Here is a 21886-nt window from a genome sequence, read left to right on the forward strand (position 1 = left end):
TCGCACAATCTTAGCTACCAAATTGTCTCGTTAACCCATGAGAGTGCATGTTGTAAGACGAGTCGCAGTTCCATCGGGAATCGAACTTAACTCGTCCCGGCTCGCCGGATTTCGCGCTTGATCAGGCCATTATTCTCCCAAACAACTACTCTAAAGATCGCGTCGCTATTGGACCAACCTTGAGTAGGTTATGCTCCTGTTTTCATGAGCTTCTGAGCTTGAGACTCTCGATTATTAGAATGATTGTGGAGAATGTAAATGGTTGGCGGAAGTCCGTAATGGATCGTATTAATCACTTTCAAGCACAGCACAAATTTTTATATAGCGGAATTATACGCCGCACATTATAAAATGCCCCACTCTAAAATGTGTCATCTGATGATGGTCCATATCTTCTGTAACTAATCATAATTAAGTATTATAGACTAGCAAACACTAAGAGTATCTTTAGCGTGATGCAACATGTACGCAGTTAAATTCGCTCGACTCAGCTCCCAATTCTGTCAGTATGACGAGCTAATTGGATATCCAACATAAATCAATTTTGAGGAACCCAGCTAAGCCAGTCCGAATCCATATTCTTCGCCATCAAATTTGACGTTGTAATTGAATGGACTTCCGTAGGAGATCCTGAATTATAAGGCAGATAAGCCAGAGGATATTGATGTGCGGCTTTCACCAGCCCTGAACTCTGGAAATCGCACTAACCCTCGCGTCGATGTTGGCTCACGCGTCGACGCGCCTTCGTCCACAACACGTCCCATTACCAGCCGCGACGCACCAAGCCTCCAACTGGCACTATTGATCCCATACGCCACATATTCGTCGATTTTCCAAGCAAAAATGTCTGGGGACTCGCCGCCGGTCGCTTCAGCGACGACAGCGGAATCAAGGTCGCGGCGACCCGCGCTGGATACCTTGTTTCCTGAATCTGACGCTGATTCCACCACTGCGTCCTCGCCGGCCACGACGCCTTCCCGCCCATTATCGCGAGACGCTGACAATGAAGACATGCTGACACCGCGTACGCGTGTCAGACGATTATTAGGCCATGTCGACAACGCGAGTGAGAATGAAGAGGGCGGCGCAGATGGAGAATATGCCGGGAGTGCTAGTGATACGTCGAGTACCGACCATGCGGTTGCGGTGCCGAGGAAGAAAGGTGGATTGGCGGCGCTGTTGAAGAAACGGAATACCGAAAAATCGGGCATGACAAACGAGAACGCGGCGGCCTCGTACGAGTCTGTCCGACGGAAGATGTTGCTGCAACTCGCGAATGGAAAGACGCCGGCAGCTACTTCACCAAAGAAGAGTTCGTCTGCCATTGAAAATGCGACTAGAATCGTTCGTGATAGTGACGACGACGACCCAGACAAAGAAAATCGTCAACCGCTGCCTCGTGCCCCTACTCGTCCGGGCAAATCTACCGCAATCGGTCCATTCCAATTAGACTCGATGTTTTCCGACGACAGAGACGACCACGACGACAGCGATAAAGATGGCGCTGCCATTTCTATTACCCCGCCAAAGAAGGGCGTGCCAACCCACGGCAAGGACCTGTCTGAACTGGAAATGTCCGATAGCGATAACGACAACACCGACGGCCTTGCGCGCTCTATGACCAGAAAAGACAATCTCGATGACATTTCTAGTGACGATGACGATGATGATGATGATGATGACGTCGGCGTTGACAGCTTAAGAGACTTGCTCCACGACAAGGCGTTCACGGATGACGTTCGCAGGAAACGAGAAGAGCGGTTAGCTCTCGAAGCCAAGAAACGCGCTGCAGAGGAAAAACGCAAGATGCGGGAACAAGAGAGGATTCGTCTTGAGCAAGAAGTGGAGCTGGAGAGGCAGATTGAGGAGCAATTAGCAAATAAGAGAAAACCTCGAAAGGTCTGTCTGTATGAGGGTTATATTTACGGACAGATGCTAAATTACGAGTAGGCAAGTAAAAAGGCCCTAGAGGAGATGAACAAGGAAACTGCACGAATGCAGCGGAGTACGTATTATTCTACGGTCCCGCTTCTACTGATATTCACTAACAAAATAACTAGACCGACAACTGGCACTACAGCCACTTACAGTCAAAAAGATCTCCAAAGAATCTCTCTTCGCCAAGTTCAACTTCACCCCTTCCGGCTCCACGGCGCCTATTGTGCCAAACTCAAGTTCTTCACAAGCTGCAGGCTCAGAGATCGCTAGCACGCCACCCAGTTCTCCCCTCCAAGATTCTGCTGACAAGAGAGTGACCGAATCTGGCGCTGCCACCCATATCGAGCCGACAGAGAATATCCTAGACAGGCGAAACGTGACAACCAAAACAGGGCCCGACAGTGACTCAGACCTTGACTCAGATGACTCGGGGTCCAATATCAACGGCACGAAGGCTGCGGTCGCGGACTTGATCTCATCCGCGCAAGAAATGAAGAACGCCGCCGACCGGGCGAAATCAGACGACAAGAAGAAGAAATTACGTCCGATTTTGACAACTCCTGTTAAACAAGACCTAAGAGTCCTGCGTGCACAGTTACCGCCGGAGACGCTCTCTATGATTAAGGCCGCCAAGGCGAAATCTGCGAGGTTGGTGCAGAAGGCCATTGTCCATCTATCTGACGACGAGTCTGATTCCGACCTTGAGATATTACCGCCCGGGCAGGCTAATTCGCAAAAGGGTCCGAAGAGGAAGGTCACGCTGGAGAATGTCAAAGCTCCAGTGCGAAAGGACATGCCGCTGTGGAGGCGTTTCACGGCGTACAAATCACCTTCCAAAGAGTTCCGCAAGAGAGGCTATATGACTGATCGTGAGCTGGATGACATGTTACAGTCGAGAATCCGCGAGCAGGCAAGAAAAGAAACGGAAGAGAAGCAGGCCGAGATTCTTGCCAAAGGCGGTAAAATCCTGACTGCCGAGGAGAAGAAGAAAGAAGAACAGATTATTGAGGATCTACTGGAGCGGGAGAGAAGAAATGCAGAAGAGACTCGCAAGCGGGAAAGGCGTGAGCGGAGACGCAACGGCGAAATAGATGACGAGGAGAAATTTGAAGATGAGGAAGATGATGAGGATGACGACGACGAGGACGAGTATGAAGAGGAAGATATCGCCGAATTGCTGTCGGAAGAAGCGGAAGAGGACGTCGATGACGACCACGGGGGCGAGAAAGCATCTGACGACCAAGAAGACGATACTGCGCCGGTTGAGGATGAGCCGGGCCTGACCCAGTTTTTCCAGGAGACTCAGCAGGATAGTGGGAATGTGAAGGACATTCACGGTGACAACGACTTGCTGCAAGTGAAGGTATTTGGCGAGGATTATCCGACGTGTTAGGCTTCAGTTCGCTAATGATTGTCAGACTCCTCCGCTGTTACAACTTCCTCCTCGAAATCCCCATTCATCTCCAATGTTCCCCCCTTCGTCTGAGCCCAACGGCAGCCAGTCGATGCCTCAGGAAGAAAACAGTGATGTAGATCAAGAAGAGGACTTGTCAGCGAACCCAACAAGGTCCAAAGCTCACTATTCCAGTCCAGAACTCAATCGGCATCTAACTGGCGTCGACGATGTCGACGAATCAGCTCGACCCGTGACTTCATTTTCCAAACTGTTGAAAGAACAGCGCCATCAGGACAAGCTCCGGAACCGTCTCAAGAAAAGCCGTGCAATGAAGCAAATGTTCGACGAGCATGCCGAGGAGTCAGACGACGAGTGGAATGGTCTCGGTGGTGCTAGCGATTCCGACAGCGACTCGGCTGACGATGAACATGATTCGGATCTGGATGCCATGGTGAATGACAATGTTGACGAGAACGCAGATAGAGCTCGCGTTGCTGCACTGTTTGCGTACGTACTGTCTCTAGGATCTTACAGGACAGGTATTAACAATTTCATAGGGCCGACGAGCTTGATCGGGACGAGAAACTAGTCAATGAGATGATCAAAGGTGTCCATGGCGGTTTTCGGAAACGTCACCAGGGCGGACTGTACGACCTATCCGATTCAGACGACGAGGCCGCATATGCGGAGAGGAGACGACAACGACGGGAGATAAAACGGCGTAAACATTTGCTCAAAGATGAAAAAATGTCGTCGTTGGCTGAAAACCCGAAAGCCCAGGCGTTTTTCAAGACGATCGAGGAAGACGACAGAAAGCATGCTGAGCCGCAGTATGTCGACATTGACGATTTGGAAGGCTTGTTAAATGGGTAGTGAAGTTATCGGAATTGTCATAACTGATTACATATATTGTGTGCTGTACAATAGGTTTTAGGTCCAACGATTTGGTTATTTTTCACGAAGGAACTCTACTCTAAGACTTGCCAGTTAATGCAGACCAGCACGCCCCGTGTGTCGCTATAGCAATCATACCCAGCCTTGAAAAACTCATTCATATCCCGATCGGTCAGCTGCACCCTCCAAACAGGCTTGTAAAGCCGCAACATCGTTCCCTTACTCAGTCGCCTATCGCTCAACATTGCGGTCGTCAGCGACACATCATTGAGCCCAGTACTGTTTGCCACCACTGATGAGACATTTGTGGCATCAAAAAGGAATGCCCAGGCTGTGTCCCCATCGCCAGGACTCTGTATGCCAAAATCGTCATCACTCGGGTCTTCCGGCCGCATCCTGCATCTTTGCAAACGCACGAGTGTAAACCCGGCATAGTTCTTGCTCCCGTAACTATACCCTTTGTTATTCAGGGTGACTTTCCAGTACTCGTACGGGTCTCGGCTCATTTTGACCGCTGCCGCTTTGTCTGCGTCCTTGCCGTCCGTACGACGCTTTGAGAAGCTCACCGAAGGACTAATGTCCCCTGCCAACGAGTTCAATTGCACATCGCTGTGCACTTTGACTACCCAAGATGCCACCAACCCGGCAATTCCAGTCGTAAATTTCGCCTGGCTTTTGTTTTGCTGGGTTAACTTACTGACCGTAGGTGTCTGCGCATACCCCCCCTTGGACGTGGAATATGGCGGAGTACACGATATGTCATCATAGGGGCGCTGCTGGATTCTCCTGGCAATTTCGGACCCAGTGACAAAGGGCTTTGTCTTCCCAGACGATGACGGCGTTAGAGGAAGAAACCGCGGCCAAACGGTCTTTGGTGTCTTAAATGGCGTCTCAGTCGGCCTATCCTCCAATTCTTTGTCAGTTACTTCTTCCGCTTCTGCTGACTCGTCGGCAGTTGAATGTGGGATCGATGATGTGATGAGATCCAGGTCTATGACTCCTGTCCGACTGTATCTAATAACTGCTGGCTGTTCTCGCAATTGCGTGTCGAGAACTTGGGACGGGTCTTCGATAGGATCGCGATCGGCTTTGGGCAGACTAGGTACTTGGGTCTCGATATCGTCAATTATCCGCACTTTTGAACGATGCAACACGCGCGACACACAATCCTCTTGCGACAATATAACATCTATAGAATCTGAGCCTTCCTCTATATCTGCGGCTGTTGTGCGACGATTAGATCGCGGCTTTGAAGCAGCCCGTATTGGCGCTTTTCGTTGCCTTCCGTGCGAAAGGTAAAACCCGCTTTGAGAGCCTTCAGAGTCACTGTCATTATTCCTCTTGCGCTCAGTATCTAGACTCAAGTCACTCTCATCCTCGATATCGTCACTATGTATCGCTAATTCGCATGTGTCGTCGGCGGCCGAGGTGAGTGCTACCCCTCGCGACCTTGTGAGCGCGCCGTTGTAACTGTTTAGCTCTCCTCGTGACAATGGCCGCAGAGGAAACCTGGGTTGTCCAGGCGAGTTCGTCACATCTCCACCACTCGTATGGTGAGAAGAATTATTATGCGGCAGTCCCAGTGGACGAAACACGGGAAAGGTCGGCCGCACGCGCCTTTCCGGTTCATGTCCGCTCGGGCTCGTATTCGACACAGCAACGGATGGTGCCGTGATCTTCCACGGGCGGGGAGAATCTGACGTCCGCCACGTCACATGCTCCACATCTTCTTCACGACGACCGTCGTCATCAGAAATATCTTCAGATATATCGTCGCTACTGGGAAAGAGTGACCGGGAACGCGGCCGCTCGCCGCGCGCAACAAAGCGACGAAATGCTGGCGTTGATGGCATATTTGCCGCACATCGTCCTTAAATCATTAGGTCAATTGAACCCTAATTCATCCTTTTGAGATGCTAGATCGTGAATTTGTCAACAGACAGCCTCGTGATCGTTAAGGAGATGCCGTGCGACTTATTTGTCGCGTACACATCTGACGCGTCTCCTATGTCAACATACCAAACACTTCCCTAAACCTACTACACAACGTATTCCCCCCCCCCCCCCCCCCACCCGCAGAGTTTTTCCGAGACAATAAAACACAATACCCTTGGTGCTAACATTGAGTCGCGTGGGGAGGCAGGTCCAGATTCTTTTAGCGATAGCAGTGGTTATTCGTCCTGACAGCAAGAAGTGCCAATCTTTGAAGCCTCCACAAGTGATTAAAAGTGGGATCGACTCGTTCAGATGGTCCACGCCCATACAATGATACAACTGGCTAGAAATGGCGTAGTGACTGTCATAAGTCCACACCATGGTACACGCGATGCGACAACATGTTCGTGCCTTTCCACTTTGGATTAAAGACGTACCAATTTCTTATCGAGCCAAGCAGACTAAGCAAGTTAACACCGTATTCATTTTATTCTTGAAGGGAATTCTGGGATGCGTCCTAGGCACGATACTCGACTGGCATGGTTCACCCCGCGTGCTAATATATAATATGCGGCGGAAGCATCACGAGGGCCACAACCGCACGCAATTTAAATTGGCCGACAATAAATCTTAAAGCCTAGTCGCTGCTTGGGATGTGCTTATTGACGTCGCTAATAATCTTCAGAAGACATAACAGTCGCAAGCAGTAGGGGTGTTAACGAATAACGAATATATTCGAATTATTCGAATTATTCGTAATTCGAATACGAATAATTCAATTATTCTTGCTTACTAATGCGAATACGAATAAAATGTGTTTATTCGCAAATTATTCGTAATATTCGTAAATGTTTCGCTCGTTTGAGGTAACAGCAATTTTACACGACATATACTTCATAAAATCACGGCTTCCCTGCCCGGTCCCTCTTGTACACTGCTCGCAACAACATCAATCTTCTCATTGTCTCAGCACTCAATGAATGCCTCCGTAGACCTAGAAGATCTCTTCCCGTATTAAAGAGTCTTTCGACAGCCACCTCAGAGGCAGGAATTGCCAAATAATCCCTTGCTGCGGCTGCCATTCTAGGGAATTCATCCTGATTCATTCGCCACCATTCAAAAAGCCAACCTCTTTCCATGGTCACTCCGTCGTTGACCACAACTACCTCATTGTCGAAATACCGGTCAATATCAGATACACGGCGTTGTCGCCGTTGCAATTTCTGCAGAACTCGCGCTTCAATACTGTACCCTGTGACTATTTTTTCGTCTGCAGAAACCGACACAGGGTCTGTTGTTAGCGGGTACTGTCGATGTAGAACCTCCTTCAGATGAGTAATGACTTTCGCGGCAGTTGATTTTCCAAGTTCTTTCTCCAAAAGTAGAGCTTTGAAGCGTGGATCAAGGACGAGAGCTATATAATATGCGTCTACCCCATCCATACAGTTATAGTACTTTTGGTACTTTTTTAAGCCTGCCTTGACAGCATGGGCAATATCAACATCAAGTTCAGAAAATTCTCCCTCCATGGAAGCAGCATCATTGAGCATATCGTGCAATTCATAGTAGATTGGGATCGCGAGGCTGATCTGAGGTTCTCTCTTGGATACGGTAAAAGTAAATTCTTCGAATTTTTGCAGAATAGTCTCGACTTGTTGCAAACGATGCCAATCTTGGGCACTAAAAGGAGGAAGATATTGCTGCTGTGCAACCCACCTTCTTATTTGTTGCTTTGCTTCGATGGCGTCCCGGAGCATTCTATGGGTGGAATTCCATCTGGTATCCACGTCATATTCGATGAATTTAGATTTCAATCCGTTTGCTTTGCACATAACCTTCCACTGTTCCTTTCGTTGTGGCGTGCGGGCTATCCAAAGAGCCATGATCCGAAGTCTAGACAATGCCGAATGCGAGTCAATATCCAGGTTTTGATTTGTTTGCAGGAGATCGCAAGCATCGACTGCCGATTTGCGATCTCCTGATCTCAAGGCAGATAGAATATCGCTGACGATGAGATTCAGCACATGTGCCAGACACCTGACATAGCTATCAGTCCCTTGAAAGCGAAATTCCTCAGGACGCCCAGTTGTATCATCTGTTAAGAGCTGTTCCTGTAACAAGTATAGGTCAGACACCAGTGTTTGGTTATTTGATGCGTTATCCGCCGTAATAGTGAGAAGCTTGCGCTCAATTCCGAGCTCGACCAAGGTCTTATGCAACATATCGGCCATGTTTTCCCCGGTGTGTGCTCCAGATATTTCTGCAAACTCAAGAACTTGTTCCCGATATTGAAAATCAGCCGTCATCCAATGTCCGATCACACCTAACATAGCCTTCGAGTTTTTGCTGGTCCAAACATCCAGCGACAATGCAATACTCTGACACGTTAGCGCCAAGTCATCAACCAATTGAGCCCGACATAAATTGAATTCCGCATCAATTCGACTAGCTGCAGTCTGCCGGCAACGGAATGGAAGTGAAACACCTATATCGTTGAATATTTGTTGGAATGACGATGATTCAATTGCCAGGAACGCCATATCATCCGTGACCATCCAACGTACCAAATTCTGCTCTAATCTTTTCGCTACATCATCCTTAAAACTCTTCTTGAACATCGTAGTAAGCGATTGCTGCTTCGGTTCCCCTTCATCCCGTCCATGGCCATCACCGCCATTCAATGGGATGCCATGCTTGCCAAGGTGAAGTTTCATGTTGCTGGTGGAAGTTGCTCGGGCGGAATCCGTCGTCTTCCAAGCACACATTTTGCATCGAATCTCACGATCCACGATTGGTCCCTTCTTGCCTCGCTTCGGATACCATAACTTTCCCGGAAGCTCAGAGACGCTGAAGTTTGACCACAGTGAGAGATTCTGGTTCTTGTCGAGATGTGCTGACGACTCACCCGAGACACCAGAAGATTCTGGCAGTTCTTCTACCGACGAAGTCTCTTCGTGACAGGTGTCAGACGTCTGAGAGTCGGTTGGAGCAGGAAATTGATATCCACTGACTAGCCGAATTATTAGCTGTAAGTGGCTCAACGCCTTCAGTTGATAAATTCAATCGCAACTTCTTAACGATCCGGTCTTCAGGACCTGCCTCTTCGTCACTGCCGTCATTAAGGAGGTGATAGTCAATTCTCTCGGACTGACGAAAACGGCTAGACATGATAAGGGACAACTCGTCCTCGTCCATTCCGCTGATGGTGGAGATCTCACGACCGCTGTCAGACATTTTGCTGTAGATACGTATAGATTAGTTACAAAGGAATTGAAGAATATTGGTAGAATAGAACGCGCCGTTGTGTAAGAGACGCGTTTAGTTACTACGCGTCGTGTTCAACTAAAATAAAGTTTACACATAGGGTTAGGGTCATTTCATTACGAATAAACTGCGGATAATATTCGCTATTCGTATTCGACGGTTCAAGCCTTATTCGTTACGAATAAAAGAAATTTTACGAATACGAATATCGAATACGAATAACGAAATATTTTATTCGTTAACACCCCTACTGCTTGCGACTGTTATGTCTTCTGAAGATTATTAGCGACGTCAATAAGCACATCGGCGATTGTCACATGCGCGTTATGTGGGGGGTATGTGGGGAACTCCTATACCTAGTAGCCAGTACGTAAATCTCATCTTGCAGGGGCTGATAAGCCGATTCCGACAGTGGCGGACAATAGCAATTATGTTAAGACTACAGCAGATATTATTAATAATGTCCTTGCAACCGTAGGAAGTGCCTAGAGTACGGAGGCGATGTGACCAGCCGCCTTAGAGATATATCAGTTACGTAGGGCAAAAATAGATATCACGGATATTTCCGCACAAATAATCATTCGCAGATACAAAGCATCAAGGAGAAGCATGCCGTAGGTTTTAGTCCAAGGCTTTTTATTTCTGCTTCTTTTTCCGCCAGATAATAGTAAAATTGTAACAAGCAACTGGCGCAAACGAAGAGTGGTGGGGGGACTGGGGGGGTTGGGTCTGGAGATTGGCACCGCTGTCTATCGATATTGGGTCAGCAAACGAGATCTTGGGTCCGTCGCGGGGATTGCAGACTATCACATTAGTTTCCGGGCCCGACGTTCCGGCGTCTGCTCAAAGTAGCACCACTCCACCTCGAACCCACCCAACCGCGTTCAGGCCAGTGGACCCCCATAAACCACAGTTATAGTCTGCAATCCGCCATACGAAGTCACGCGCCCGACTCACTTGCCATTAAAGGCGCCATACGCTGTCTTTTCCAAGCAGTGTGATTACGCGTAGCAGCTTAAGCAATCCCGAAGTCGTGTGAACAGCAGTGCAGTATTCGCGGTAACCAACCAACGACTTGAGAATATTCAAAAGTACAACCCATAGTACAATTTAGCAAGGCTGACCGTGGCACACATATAATATGACGAAAGAACCTTTATATTCGGATGGTAGCAGGATCTCTGTCGCCTTTTGTTGCTTGGGTAATATGTTAGTGTGCAATCTTCTGAGGATGTAACAGCTGGGAAACTAATCGTTGCCACTAGTTGCCGGTCGCCGATGGCTGAGTATGGATTCGTTTGATCTGGAATTGGGGGATCTTGAACTTGATTGCCAACCATTGCTTGTAGGGCCGTTATGCGACATGCTACGAACGAGATGAAGATGTTGCACTTAATCGACGAGATTGACTCGTTTGGCACGAGCGGCTTTCATGCTGGAGATGGACCTGACAGGCGAACTGTGCAGACGTGTCGTGCAAATGGAGTTCCAGTGAACCACGTGTCGCGTCAAGTGGTATGTGGATTGTCGATGTAGGCATACACAGACTAACAGTGTATTCACTTAGCGATTATCTGATTTTGAGAAGTTCGATTATATTTTTGCTATGGTAAGCTGATTTGATATGCCATTTGGGTTAATTTTACTGATCCTGTGCAGGATCGGGAAAACCTCGAAGACCTGAAATACATGCAGCCGCGTGGAAGTAAAGCAAAGAGTAAGATGGATTTTTTCAGTAATAATGGAGAATCGGCCAACTAACGACGTGCACAGTAATGCTGTTTGGCGACTATCGCGAGGATCCGAAGCTGGACAGGATTATCAGCGATCCGTACTATGGCGGGCCCGACGGCTTTCAGCGCAGTTTTCGACAATTGGATCACTTTGCTCGGACCTTTTTAAAGAAGCTTGCCGCGGGAACAGAGCAATAGTAGGTTTGCTGAGACGTGCAGGTGTATCTGTGGAGAGTAGATTGGTAGGCTATATATCGGAGTTGATTTTTACATGTATACTGCTGCTAAGATTCATGCATATTAATATTGAGCCGGGTTAGACACGGTTTGCCACGAATAAGGGATTCTGCATTTTCTATTTTTTTCAGTCTTTCTGGTGAGGCGCAATACATACCAAGGTTTGTGAAAGCAAGTACAATTGCGTGCACGTCTTCTGATCTTTAGCTGGCGCATTATCTGAGATCTGAGTACGTCTCCCAAGCCCGAATAGCCTCTCTCTGCGAAGCATTTCCCGTCTGTGAAATGGATAACTAATGGACATGGGATAAAAATAAAAGCCACGCGAGTGTGGCGGTGTTGTGACCACCGCCGCCCAATGTACGGCTGGGCGAATTTAGGTTTGCGCTATAGCAGTATCGAAACAAAGCGTGGCCCTGAAATGCAAAGCACAAAATGCAACCCAGTCGCGTAAATCGCGAGTGCCACGCGCGCACCAGCCGCCAGGGGCAGCTCCGCCTCTCACAGCCCAACCATCTCGAAAATTTAGTATAAATAGACGCCTGTTCCATAACTCATACATCACTTGCTGCTTGACGGTTAATTTTACTTACCATCTAATTGCTCTTCGTTTATTGTTCAGGAGGTCCTGAAACTTCAGAATAATTGAATTGATCCCCGAAGGGGCTCTCCCATCATGTCGAACCAACAGCCGCACGGTAGGCGAGCATTCGCTAACTCATTCATGCTCTCGCTAAGTCCTGATATAGATAATGACAGGCTCTATGGAGCTTCCAACGCCTACTCGACTCATATGCCACCTATTCCGCAGCCGTATCAGACCGGTGGGAATCAGAGCGTCCTGTACGATGCGCCAATGAGCGACGAGTCAGATGGTGACGACCTCAACACCCCGATCCATTCAGATCCTTATCCCGATGTGCCTTCACCATATACGCCTCCACAGCCACGTGTGACTTCGCCCGGGTACCCGGCGTATCTGAATCAGCCCGTCACTCAAACATACCAACCAGCATACGATCCGTATACCAATGCTACTCAACGGCCGATTAGTCCCTTGCCAGCGCTGCCACAGACAGTCTACGCCATCTCAAATGACAAGGATGCATCGGACATCTACGACGGACATGAAGATACGTACCCCCTTACATCCTTTCCTCAGCGGCCGGGAATGGTGGAAGCTCAGTATCTAGGTCATCAACCTGTCGGTCAATATATCTCCCCGTCCCCGCATGACTCGTACGATGGTTCATATTACAGCTCGAATTTCCACGGTGGGACCTATGACCTCAACACCTATGATGACGCAGAAGATGAAGAAGATTATACGGACGACGAGGATTTGCAAGGCTATCCCGAAGACCAAGAGTATTACCAGCACGAGCACTATCCGGAGAACATACTGTCGGACGGTTATGCCCCTACAAGCACAGCCATACCCTTTCAGGGTTACCCGAGGGAGGACGCTGGCGAAGACCAGTTTGAAGTGGGTGAGCATCCTTTGCTGCCTGCCGAAGGACAACAGCCGCGACGTCATCTCACCACAAAGCGTGTTCGGCTGTTCCGCGGTAACTTGGTCCTGGACTGTCCTGTCGCGAGTGAGCTCCTCAAGAGAACTGCAAATACCGGCGACCGCGAGTTTACCCACATGCGATATTCGGCCGCGACTACAACACCGACAGATTTCCCTAAAATGAACTTCACACTTCGGCAGCGGTTGTACACACCTCCACGCCAGACCGAGCTTTTTATTGTTGTGACGATTTACAATGAAGACGACATTCTCCTGGCAAGGACCCTCAAAGGCGTGTTTGAGAATGTCTACCACTTTTGCAAGCTCAAGAAAGGAAGACCTGGCGCCGAGGTCTGGGGGCCAGAGGGATGGAAGAAGATCGTCGTCTGCGTTGTCGCAGACGGCCGTGAGAAGTGCAATCCTCGTGCTCGAGCGGTCATGTCGGCCCTAGGCTGCTACCAAGATGGTGTCGCGGTTAATGCAGTTGATGACAAGCCTGTCACGGCGCATCTATACGAATACACCACACAGATTGGCATCTCCCGAACCAGCCCAACCGTGTCGTTTGCGGCCAGCGATAGCTCGAAGCACGAGATGTTCCCCGTGCAACTACTGTTCTGCATCAAGGAAAAGAACGCAAAGAAGATCAACTCCCATAGGTGGTTCTTCGATGCGTTTGGGCCGATCATTGAACCCACAGTTTGCATTTTGCTAGATGCAGGTACTAAACCCGGAAGTGACTCTCTCTATCACCTTTGGCTTGAGTTTTATAGAAATCAGCATGTCGGCGGCGCTTGCGGTGAGATTCGAGCCGATCTTGGAAAGGCTGGCAAAAATCTGATAAATCCGCTCGTTGCTGCTCAGAACTTTGAGTACAAGATGTCCAACATTCTCGACAAGCCCCTGGAGTCGGCGTTCGGATTTATCTCGGTTCTTCCTGGCGCCTTTTCGGCTTATCGTTATATTGCACTGCAGAACGATGTGAATGGTCAGGGTCCGTTGGAAAAGTACTTTAAGGGCGAAACATTACACTCGAATGCTGGCATTTTCACCGCTAACATGTACCTTGCTGAAGATCGAATCCTCTGCTTTGAACTTGTTGCAAAGAGAGGTGCTTCTTGGGTGCTGCGATACGTCAATTCTGCTCACGCAGAAACCGATGTCCCGGACAGACTTCCTGAACTGGTACTGCAGCGAAGACGATGGCTCAATGGATCTTTCTTCGCCGCATTGTATTCGATCACGCATATGTTTAGTCTTTGGCGATCACGTCACTCTTTTTTGCGCAAGATCATGTTGCACGTCGAGTTCATCTACCAGACATTTTCAATGCTGTTCTCCTGGTTTGGAATCGGCAACTTCTTTCTGGTCTTCCGTCTGTTAACCTCCAGTGTCGGTTCCGATGAAATGAACTTCCCGGCCGGAAGGTATCTTGGCGTTGTGTTCGAGTGGCTATACTTAGGATGTCTTGTTACATGCTTCGTGCTATCTTTTGGTAACAAACCGAAAGGTACAAAGATTGTGTACTACATCATGGTGGTCTTCTTTGCAGTTTTGATGGTCTATCTGGGCTTCGCCGTCGTCTTTATCTCGGTAAAAGCGGTGCAGGCCGTGGAAGCCGACAAAGCTGCGCAGGGCACAAATATTACCGTCAAAGACTTCTTCACCAACGATGTCCTTCGAGGAATTGTCGTCTCGCTCGGATCGACTTACGTGTTATATTTGGTTGCGTCGTTCATGTTTTTCGAGTTTGGTCACATGTTCCATAGTGTACGGTCTTTTTCCTGTCTTCGATCAAGTCTACACTGGCTAACCTGGCTTTAGTTTCTCCAGTACTTGCTGTTAAGTCCATCATACGTTAACGTTCTGAATGTGTACGCGTTTTGCAATATTCACGATATTTCATGGGGTACCAAGGGCGACACCGGCACCAAGACCGACCTCGGTGTAGCGAAGACTACCGACACCGGCCAGATCAAGATCGCCTTGCCAACCAAGCCCAGCGAGATAGACAGCGCGTATTTAGCCAATCTCGATGTCATCAAAGACAAGGCAGTGGAAAAGCCGGATAAGCCAACTCCCGAGGAAAAAGAGAAGGATTACTATGCACTGGTTCGTTCCGTCGTCGTTCTGGTTTGGATGTTGAGTAATTTTATTATCGTGGCTGTTGTACTACAGACAGCTGGTATATCTCGATTGGGTGACTCGTCAAGCGATAATTCCGACACGGATGCCACGGCGAGATACATTGCGGATACGTACCTGAAAGTTATTCTCTGGGCAGTAGCAGCGATGGCAGCAGTCCGATTCGTTGGCGCTACGTGGTACCTAATTTCCAGATTTTTTTAGATGCATATTTTTATTTTTTGATTCGCTTAATGGCCTTGGTATTGTCGTGTTATATGACCGTTTTGTACTTATGACCCGTATAGCGATGTGTGACATACAAGCCATGATTGTGTAGGCTTGTGAATTTATGTACAATTAAGTGTCTACATATGCAGGCCCTGACACATCCAGACGTCCCTATTACCATGTATAATAAGCTCCAGACTTGTCGTAAATCGGCTTGTTTGTGACTGGAATCCATGGCTTCTTGTTGATCATTTTTGCCTCCTTCTCCTTGGCGATTCTGCTTTTTGTAACGGGTGTTTTCAAGATCACCTGAACGTGGTGCTCCTTTCGTTTCATAATACCCATCCTACCCCTTCCCTTGATGTCCTTCAAGAATGGCTGGACGGCTTTTGCCTTGGGCTCCTTTCCAGACCAAATCTGCTCGATGTACATTCCCTTTTCCGGGATACCCATCGCCTTGGCCTCGTCAATTCCTCGATATAAAAGCTTCTCCATGTCTCTGGCAATAGCCTTGGTATTGAAATGACAGTGCGCGATCGCCCGATGGATGTTCATCCGTCGTAGGGAACGAAGAAACGGTGTGACCTTCTTCACGCTCCCTCTTTGAGTATTCGACTTTAGCCACACGCTTGGCTCAATCAATTCCTTTTCTCGCTTGGTCAGCTTCAATTTGTACTTCTTGCCTTTAATGAGCAAGTCCTCGACACCTGTGGTCTGTTTGAGATAGACCGCTTTTCGAAGCGGTCCCAAGTAATGGTCGAGCGCTGTTTTCGGTTCGGGACGGATGCGAGCCATGAGTTCGGCGTCATCCTCCGGCATGGTGATAGCCTTCTGCTCGGCACCGTCAACCTGTTCCACCAGCTTCTCGGTCTCAGTGCCAGCATCGTACCGGTCCAGAGCCTCATTTAGTCTGTCCCGCTCCCGCTCTTCGTCGGTTTTTGTCATCTCAGCTTGGCGGCGTCGATAGTCCACGCTCATATCCAAGTTCTCAAACAGTTCCGGTCGGCTCTCAGACTTGGGTGCCAACGAATCAAAAATTGAGTCCTCACTCCCCTCATTAGAATCGTCGGCTATCGTCTTTTCCTTGTCAGACTTTTTGGCACTGTCTTTGTTGTCGTTCTTCTTCTTGTTGCCGGAGTCGCCGCGGCCGCCCCAGAAACTGACAAGATTCGGTCGTGTTGTGAATATACTGCGCACCGCTATCTGAGATGACTTGGAAACTAGCCACAAAACCAATCAGTACCATTGCTTGAGCAATCATAGAACAATATTTATAAACTCACCCGGAACGAAGACGCTAAGTGGCATGCTTCGACATCCGGGCTGCCTTCGCGCAGTCAAGATGAGCGGCCGTAATGGCACTGACAGGCCACGCACCGACGCCATTAGTCGATTTAGCGTCAATATCGATCTCTGTTTTGACTAGAGAAGACTGTTTGAAGTGCAGGCAGAAATTGCTAATCTCAACGACAACCAGTTGACGCTGTGCGGACTCTGGGAGTGTGAAAAAATTGATTTTGCGCGGCCGACGCCAGAATTAGGATGACGGTTTGGAAGGGTTTTGTAGAGCAGTGTCGCTTGCCCCCGTGCGGAGACTACAAATCTACAATATTTAATAACAATTTCAATATTCATTTCGGAGCGACGGAGCCCGGGTATATAGGACCTCTGTACATGAGAACGCCGTGGCCGGCATGGCAGTATGTACGCGTCGTCGTGGTGACTCAGCAATTAGATGGTCAACCAACAACTTGGTTTAGATGAACAACTTTGTACAAGACAGGTCTCAGACTTCATCTTCATTTGCGCGGCCAATAAACGCGATGATTCTGAACGTACTTCCGATGCCAACTGGCTTTAGTAGGCAGTCGACTCCCGACGACGATCCAGTCCTGATTTGCTCGGAATGATGCTCGAGCGTTAGTGTGTCGCAGTCTTCCAATATCTTATATTATACCGCGTACGACGTGTCACTTGATCGGAGGCACTACGGGAACGATTCCAATATACCTCGTTATCGATCATCGCGATTCCCTGGTAATCGTATGACCAGTGTCTGAACAACATTTTCCCGCTACTGCTGCACTGACCAAGACATGCCCACAAGCTTGAACAATGATGACCTGAGCACCACTGTGCTTTGCAAGCTGTCGGTGGGGCTGCTAGCGGCTAGAAGATCAGGTGCGTTTTCAAGCCACATGCGTCAAAAGATCATACTATTTGGCAGACAGCGCCAGCAGGACAGCCACCGAGAGCAGACATCATCAGACTGTTGTCAAGTCGCTAAGCAGGAGAGCGCAGTGCGTTCACTGAGAATACAGAAGGCGTTCATCAGTTCATGATGTTATGCTTCCTCCGCTATGGATTCTTGCTTATCTTGTGTACCGCATAGTCAGTCGACACACGAAAGTTGCCGGCCAAACTCGGCCTATGGAGAGACTGGTGCACGTGCCATATGAGTCGCGCCCCTTTATCATGGGTACCGAACATCGCTCTCTTTTCGTTCAAACTTTAGCCATTTGACTACTAATCTTAATATCGTACTGGCTTCTTTGTCTTTTCGCAACATATTTGGACAGTGTAAGTATATCACAGTAAATCTAAACAGCTAAGTACCTAGCAGACATAATCCAGGCTCACTGGCTCAGAGAGGTCCTTGTCTCCGCTGGTCATTTGAAAAGTTGCGCATGCGCACTAGTCAGATCCGGATTAGAATTGTCGCTAGGGTGGTAACAAAATAATAGAGTGTGCCAGGTCTAGACTATCGGCTCCCCTAACCTGCTCATTTTTGCGCCGGATATCGGTGATCGTGTATCCCGGGGAGGCGAACAGCTGGCGAACGGCTCAACAAAACCACCGGCTCGAGGACCTTACTCGCTCCTTCTCTTCCGCCTCGTACCCGTCTCGCAATACCTCCTTCCAGCGACGCGATGTCGTGTCTGTCACCGGCAGCGCCACGTGGATTGCAGGCTGTCATTCCTATCGACCCGCCGCCTTCGAAGCGCGAGAAGGTCAAGCTATATCTGCAGCAAAAGAAGGAGCAGTTTGATCAATATCAGAAGCTTCTCAATCAGCAACGGCAACAGCTGGTCAAGCAACGACAGAAAGAGTTTCAGGATCCGCGGCGACGGAATAGTACCACCAATCCGACAAGGATCTATCGTCTGCTGTCGTCGACCTCCTTCACTTCATTTGCTCGGGCTCAGCAGACTACACAATTTGCCGATCAGTCTACGTTTTCGCGTGGCGCTCCGTTGAGGACCGCATCAAATGTGGACAGTGAATCGTCGTTTTCGTCGAAGGCGAAACTGTTAAATGATAAAGATGGCGAGAAGTTGGTCATGTTCCCATCTTACGCCCGTCGGCTTGATTCGGGCCTAGTTGAAGTTGATATTAGAGGTTGGGTCTTTGCGCCGGGTCTTCCCAACCGCAAAAACCGTCTGTTCACAAGCGTCGTTCGTCAACTAGTCGGCGTCCCCTCTCCGGCGGATGGTCCTGGCTCGGAAAGCGCTGAACAGCCCCTGGGCTCTCCGTACACTAGCAATGCTGGGATGAGTTCCGCAGATAACATCCACAAAAATAAGTCGGCAGTTAGTGTCAGCTCTGTGCTCTCGTCTGGCATGTCATCGCCTTCTCCCTCTCGGCGAGGATCGTCAGTCGGCTACAGCAATGCTCGGTTTCGGTCTGAATCTCCTGCGTCGACAACAACGGCCATGAATATCCCAGAGCCAGCTTCCACTCGGAGCCTTATACGCCCAGATACTCGAAATTCGAGATCGTACTCTCCGAGTTCTCCAGGACACAATAGCTACGCTGCCGTGGGTACATCTCCGGCCTCCTTTGGTCGAGGTGCCTCTCCCCGACGTGACACCTACTCAGCGGCCCAACAGGCTCGCCGTTTAGGCGTCTTGCCAGACGATGCATCTGGCGCTGTTATCAACAATCGTAATTTCGTCCAACCAACCCTAGTAGGCGAGCGCCAGCCCCTTTTAGCGGGCCAAGCCAGCAAGAATAATGGATATCTCATCAATTTGGATTCTGAGTCTGAGTCAGAATACAATTCTGAGAGTGATGACGACGAAGTTGTGGACAACCAGCAGACATTTGTTGTCGAACGACGCAGTTCTCCTGCAAGATCATTCACCGCTACCACGCCCCGCCCTGCACTCAATGGCGCGACCAGTACCAATGATATTCGCCGGCAGCGGTCATTCTATGCCAACAGAGTTAATGGCTCATCACTGTCAATCGCGGGACATAATAGTGAGGTCGTTGCGGCAAATTCTGACAATGCTCCACTTGCGTCATCGCCAGGTGCCAGCAGCATGACGTCTTACTTCCCTAACTATGGCAATACCGGTTCTGGCCTTAATCTACATCGTGCTTTCTCCATGAGCGGTGGAACTAAACCTCGGCCAGCTTCGCTCAAGGCAAATAGTAACGGCAAGGGTCAGCGTGACGCCCCCCCGCCGCTGCCTCCGCGACCAAAACTAATTTCTTTCGCGTCGATATACAACCCGGAAAAGTCTCTGCAAGAGCGTATTGCTCCGTTTATCTCGCGTCCAATCGCGCAGGAAGACGTCACCATTCATGTTGGCTCGACTGAGACTGAAGAGTATAGTACTTATAGTGTTATTACTACCGATAGCGGCCATTTTGGCGTTCGATTACGATTAGCCTATGAACCGGCTATTTCATGCGTTGAGTGCGGTGATGATTTGATTACAGTTGAAGAGGTCAACATTATTGAGCCGTATGGTGTGGGTTTGATAAGTGACATTGATGACACTGTCAAACATACTGGGATTACTGGTACGCATAGCTATTGTTGTGAGCGGTGTAGCGATGGGACTAATTTACAATTCAGGCGCCAAGAAAGGTATTTTCAAGAATGTCTTTGTCAAAGATTACGCAGAGTTGGAGATTAAAGGCGTTGCGGACTGGTATCAGAGGCTAAGCAAAATGGGAGTTCCGGTTCATTATGTGTCCAACTCGCCATGGCAATTGTATCCGTCGATCGCTAAGTTCCTGCGAAAGGCTGGATTGCCAACTGGATCCGTTCACTTGAAGCACTACAATGGTTTCCTGTACGGTTTGCTAGAGCCCGCTGTCGAACGCAAGCGATTCAATCTAGAGTCAATTCTTATCGATTTCCCGTACCGTAAATTCATCCTAGTCGGTGACTCCGGTGAAATGGATCTCGAGGCCTATGTGAACTTAGCGTGCCAGTTCCCCGACCAAGTTCTCGCAATCTACATTCGGGACGTCACCACCACTTGCTCGGACACAGACAATCTCAGTTCAGTCTCAGAGCTGAACGGATTCTTCACGAGTTCTGTACCGCGTCCGGACGAGATTGATGATTTATTGACCGATAACTCGGGTTTGTGTTGCACGGGATGCCTGGGATGCTTGGGATGCACGGGTTCCGACGGTGACAGCAAGTATTACAACCGTCCGCATTCGCCGCCACCATTGTTGCCCAAGCCGCAGAACCTCCGCAGCAGCAAAATTACCACTGAGCCACCGGAGCCAACTAGTACCGAATGGATCTCTACTCCATCACGTGCGTCACCTGAGATTGTCCCTCACAAAGCTCCAAAGGTCCCTGAGAAGCCAAGCAACTTGAAGTCTCAGTTTGCGCCCGTCGCTGCACCAGCACCAGTTCGCCCCGGTGCAGATTTTGACCTTCTTTCGTCTTCAGCTGGGTCGGCGGTTTCGCCATTAGCAGCTCGACTCGCGGCATTCTCATCTACATTCGGCGACAGCAGCGGATCGCCGGAAGCACCGAGCTACATGTCGATCGAGACACAGCAGCGACAAGCGTTAATGCAGGAGCCGCCAGAGCGCATCCCGACGGCAGGTAATACCAACGCCAGCGGCAACGCCGAAGGCTTGCTTTCGGAATCATCTACAAAACTCGCCAACTACAACAGTATATCCGATGCCGAGACAAAATCTCCGTCAAGGAAAGCTGTCTCATTTTCGAACGAACATCATGACAGAAAGCAGCCACTTCCGCCACGTCCAGCTAATATTGGCCGCAGCGGCGCCGTTGCCGGCAAGGGGCCCCGGACATCTGACGCCATGTCATACGCCTACCGCGCCTGTATTGGCATGGGCGACCGCAGCAACCGCGATGGCTACCCACAAGACAAGAAGGTTGAAATGTGGAAAAAACGCGTCGCGCGCGCGAGAATGATGCTACCGACCGGTGTGCGCTTGCGCATGTGGCGCATAGGAGAGGACGTCAGTGATGAGTGCGAGGCGATCGTCCAGGAGTGTCTGGACGGTTTGAAATGCTGAGCGCAATAGTCCATTGTCATGTTACCGGTTTGATTGTTTGTTGCTTCTTTAGACTCGACATTTGTTTGACCTTATTCGCATTGCTTCTTTCCAACTTTATTTTGTTTTCGTTTCGGAGTACGTTAGGGGGGGATTTCATTTCTTTTGGGACATTTGTCATCGTCACGATTTGGTTTTAGATTTGCTTGTGCATGATCTTATTTCTCCTCGACTAATTTTAATGACATCGCATCGTTAATAAGATTCGGGTTTAGAGTGATCTCATCCTGTCAATTGAGTATTCTCGTATCCGGATTGTTAACACTCCTAGCAGGT

The 21886-nt window shown here is 49.2% G+C and overlaps 6 protein-coding genes across 6 annotated transcripts; 4 read left to right on the forward strand and 2 right to left on the reverse strand.

Annotated features, from left to right (window-relative positions):
* Nucleotides 1-678: 678 nt before the first annotated feature.
* On the forward strand, nt 679-4299 carry POJ06DRAFT_261521 (MRC1-like domain-containing protein). The gene is made up of 5 exons (XM_056188631.1): nt 679-1899; nt 1951-2005; nt 2061-3301; nt 3357-3841; nt 3892-4299. Exons 1-5 carry the CDS (start codon nt 844-846, stop codon nt 4205-4207), a joined length of 3153 nt encoding a protein of 1050 aa, XP_056040941.1. The 5' UTR covers nt 679-843; the 3' UTR covers nt 4208-4299.
* On the reverse strand, nt 4300-6268 carry POJ06DRAFT_303728 (uncharacterized protein; the record flags this gene model as incomplete). Its single annotated transcript, XM_056190815.1, has 1 exon — nt 4300-6268. The coding sequence occupies exon 1, from the start codon at nt 6079-6081 to the stop codon at nt 4303-4305; it is 1779 nt and encodes a 592-aa protein (XP_056040942.1). The 5' UTR covers nt 6082-6268.
* Nucleotides 6269-10279: 4011 nt separating this feature from the next.
* POJ06DRAFT_261532 (phosphotyrosine protein phosphatase I superfamily) lies at nt 10280-11842 on the forward strand. Its single transcript, XM_056188632.1, has 6 exons — nt 10280-10636; nt 10693-10713; nt 10777-10942; nt 10995-11036; nt 11087-11144; nt 11201-11842. The coding sequence occupies exons 1-6, from the start codon at nt 10569-10571 to the stop codon at nt 11356-11358; spliced, it is 513 nt and encodes a 170-aa protein (XP_056040943.1). The 5' UTR covers nt 10280-10568; the 3' UTR covers nt 11359-11842.
* Nucleotides 11843-11864: 22 nt separating this feature from the next.
* POJ06DRAFT_33110 (chitin synthase-domain-containing protein) lies at nt 11865-15349 on the forward strand. The gene is made up of 3 exons (XM_056190881.1): nt 11865-12095; nt 12147-14680; nt 14735-15349. The coding sequence occupies exons 1-3, from the start codon at nt 12074-12076 to the stop codon at nt 15257-15259; spliced, it is 3081 nt and encodes a 1026-aa protein (XP_056040944.1). The 5' UTR covers nt 11865-12073; the 3' UTR covers nt 15260-15349.
* Nucleotides 15350-16509, reverse strand: POJ06DRAFT_33111 (uncharacterized protein). The gene has a single exon (XM_056190882.1). The coding sequence runs from the start codon at nt 16241-16243 to the stop codon at nt 15440-15442; it is 804 nt and encodes a 267-aa protein (XP_056040945.1). The 5' UTR covers nt 16244-16509; the 3' UTR covers nt 15350-15439.
* A 1686-nt stretch (nt 16510-18195) lies between these two features.
* Nucleotides 18196-21571, forward strand: POJ06DRAFT_202437 (uncharacterized protein; the record flags this gene model as incomplete). The annotated part of the gene is made up of 2 exons (XM_056185274.1): nt 18196-20077; nt 20133-21571. The coding sequence occupies 2 exons, from the start codon at nt 18196-18198 to the stop codon at nt 21569-21571; spliced, it is 3321 nt and encodes a 1106-aa protein (XP_056040946.1).
* Nucleotides 21572-21886: the final 315 nt, after the last annotated feature.

Source organism: Lipomyces tetrasporus (genome assembly GCF_029532465.1).
Source record: "Lipomyces tetrasporus strain NRRL Y-64009 chromosome Unknown POJ06scaffold_11, whole genome shotgun sequence".
Taxonomy (NCBI): Eukaryota; Fungi; Ascomycota; class Lipomycetes; order Lipomycetales; family Lipomycetaceae; genus Lipomyces; species Lipomyces tetrasporus.